At 51.5% G+C, this 2,645-nt stretch overlaps 1 protein-coding gene across 2 annotated transcripts; it reads left to right on the forward strand.

The window, feature by feature from the left end:
- Window positions 1–213: 213 nt before the first annotated feature.
- Window positions 214–2,053, forward strand: BEX3 (brain expressed X-linked 3). Of its 2 annotated transcripts, none has more exons than XM_043897344.1 (3): window positions 214–626; window positions 1,018–1,095; window positions 1,447–2,053. In XM_043897344.1, exon 3 carries the CDS (start codon window positions 1,475–1,477, stop codon window positions 1,811–1,813), a length of 339 nt encoding a protein of 112 aa, XP_043753279.1. In that variant the 5' UTR covers window positions 214–626; window positions 1,018–1,095; window positions 1,447–1,474; the 3' UTR covers window positions 1,814–2,053. The 2 variants fall into 2 exon arrangements, with proteins under 2 accessions (XP_043753279.1, XP_043753280.1); XM_043897345.1 differs by having other exon boundaries at window positions 284–626; window positions 1,493–2,053.
- Window positions 2,054–2,645: the final 592 nt, after the last annotated feature.

The following is a 2,645-nucleotide window of genomic DNA, read 5'->3' on the forward strand; positions in this document are numbered from 1 at the left end:
GACTTTTTTAAAAAAAGAAATAAAGAGAAATTATTAGGAAGGATATATACAACCCACTCTACCTTCTCGCCTCTCTGTCTGACAAGTTTCTTGCTCCCTCCCCACCCTAACCTTCAACCTAAATGTCCTAGAAGAGTATGAATTCTGGGCACTTGGTGGGCAATGGCGGGGCGGGGTGGGGAAAGACTTTGGTCAGTGAGAAGAAGAACGAGAGCAAAAACACCAACGCCAAGGCCTAGGGGCGGAGAGCGGGTAGAAGGTGTTGTAGACCCTCCCTTATAACCAGAGAAATGCAAACTCCAACACCAGGGAAGTGATGCCACTCGTGGGCAGTCAGATTGGAGAAGAACGAGATGATTGATTGACAGGGAGGTGCGCGCTGTGACCCAGCGCACAAACAGGCGGAGGTGGTAGTCCGTGCCGGTGCACGAGGCGGAAGTGGGGCGCTCCTGCTGCACTGGCCGCCGGAGTTGGGGGCGAGCTCGGCGGTGACGTGGGGGTGCTCACGTGATCTAGAGCTGCAGAGCGACGCAGCCTTCGGTGCAGTCGTCACTTCTGTCTGGGTACCAGCTTCCCGCTCCCCCGCGCACGGCGGGTTGGCATCGGGCCCGCGGCAAGCGGAGCAGGTAAGGGCCCCGGGGCCGCGCGCTGACGCCAGGGAGGCAGCTGCCAGCCAACCCCAGAGGCCAGCACAGGGGTTCAGCGGCAAGCCTTCTCCACACCCCGGCTTTCCTGGAAACAGAAATAGTGGCCCCCTGGGGTGGGGGGTGCAGGGGTGCAGGGTTCCAGGGAAGGCAGGAAAGCAACTCAGAGCGATGGGAAATCATCCCTGAGTTCCTGCAAGGCGATAGAGAACCTGGGAGTGGGGCGGGGATGGGGGCACCTGAGGGTGGGGGCGGGGGGCTCGGGGCGGCCAGGCGCGGAAAGGGGGGTTGGTGGGAGTGGGGGACGCGGGGTCGGGAAGGTGCCAAGAGCCCGGCTGCAGCAGCCTCCTGCCCCCACCCTGGCCCTTTGCAGGTCTGCCGAACTAAGTGTGGCGGCTGCGCACTCGTGGCGAGGATCGGAAGGAGCAGGAGACAGCGAGGATAGGCCCAGGTCAGTGCCGGGAACTGTGCAGGGGAGGAAGGGACTGGTGCATAGCCCAGCCTGAGATCCCTTGCTAATTCCCCCAGACCCCATGCCCCGTCCTCCATTTTGGTGCCTGCTGCGCTCTGGGAAAGAATCCTGGGAAAAGAAAAATGGTGGGCTTTGGGTGTGAGGGAGGGAGGAAAAAGGAGAGAGCTGGGAAAGAGGTCAAATTGAAGGCTCCCCAGAAGGCGCACGAAGCGCCTGTGGTGGGAAAAAAAATTTTTTTTTAATCTTTGCTATCAGGACTCTGAATCCTGCTGGTCAGTGCACCAAGCATTCAGTCTCTCACCTTGCCTTTGTCTTACTTGTTGTTCAAAGAAAAATAACAGGGGGGAAAAATCTCATCATGGCTAATATCCACCAGGAAAACGAAGAAATGGAGCAACCCGTGCAGAACGGAGAGGAAGACCGCCCTTTGGGAGGGGGCGAAGGCCACCAGCCAGAAAGAAATCATAGACGGGGACAGGCTCGCCGACTTGCCCCTAATTTCCGATGGGTCATACCCAATAGGCAGGTCAATGATGGGATGGGTGGAGAGGGAGACGATATGGAAATATTCATGGAGGAGATGAGAGAAATCAGGAGAAAACTTAGGGAGCTGCAGTTGAGGAATTGTCTGCGTATCCTTATGGGGGAGCTCTCTAATCACCATGACCATCATGACGAATTTTGCCTTATGCCTTGACTCCTGCCATTTCCATGAGATTAATACTGTGATTTCCACTGTTGTTCTGTTTTTCCTTGCATTTTCCTGATAATGCCTTTACTGATCCGTTTGCTGTGAACCTTATGTAATTTCAGTGTGTCAGGTGGGTTCTGTGTTACCAGCTTCTAACTGCAGATTGCCTTGGCACCCAATCTAAGTTTCTGTCAACAGTAAAGTTTCACCCATTTGCATGGAAAAATGTAAAGTTAATAAAGTAATGAAAAAGCAATTTACACATTTATCATTGTCTCATTAAAGAAAAAAAAATACATGAACCCTTCAAAAATCTGAAATCACATATCCCAGGATGGTAATTGGAGCACATTTCTCTGGGTTGGATAATACGTGACTTCTTTTCATTTATTATCTGGGATTTTTAGAAGCATTGAGAAGAGTTTTTCAATGAATCTGTGAATGAACATAATTACTGGTTCAGCAAACTTAAAGAAAAGTGAACTTTAAGTATCTTCCAGTCTTAATTGAAAGTAAACCCTCCCTTTATTACAGATACATTCCTGTAAAGAATCAGTCTTCTCTTCTGTGAAATGGGATAAATAATGTCTGCCTTAGAGGGCTGCCAAATGAAATACATGAGGTGTGGAACTGTTGGCCTGCCTCCTATGCAACTCCTCAGCATTTAACAGGACTCTGACTCTCATCAGATCCTTGGGCACTACTAAGGGGAGTTTTCACCCAGGCTCACAAGAGGAAAAATAGGTGGGTTCCACTCTGTCATTCCAGTCATATTTGCAGTACACCTACCTCCCTGATTACTGCCATGTCAGTTGGGCATTTTTCCCCTTCTGCTGGC

Source organism: Cervus elaphus, chromosome X, assembly GCF_910594005.1.
Source record: "Cervus elaphus chromosome X, mCerEla1.1, whole genome shotgun sequence".
Taxonomy (NCBI): Eukaryota; Metazoa; Chordata; class Mammalia; order Artiodactyla; family Cervidae; genus Cervus; species Cervus elaphus.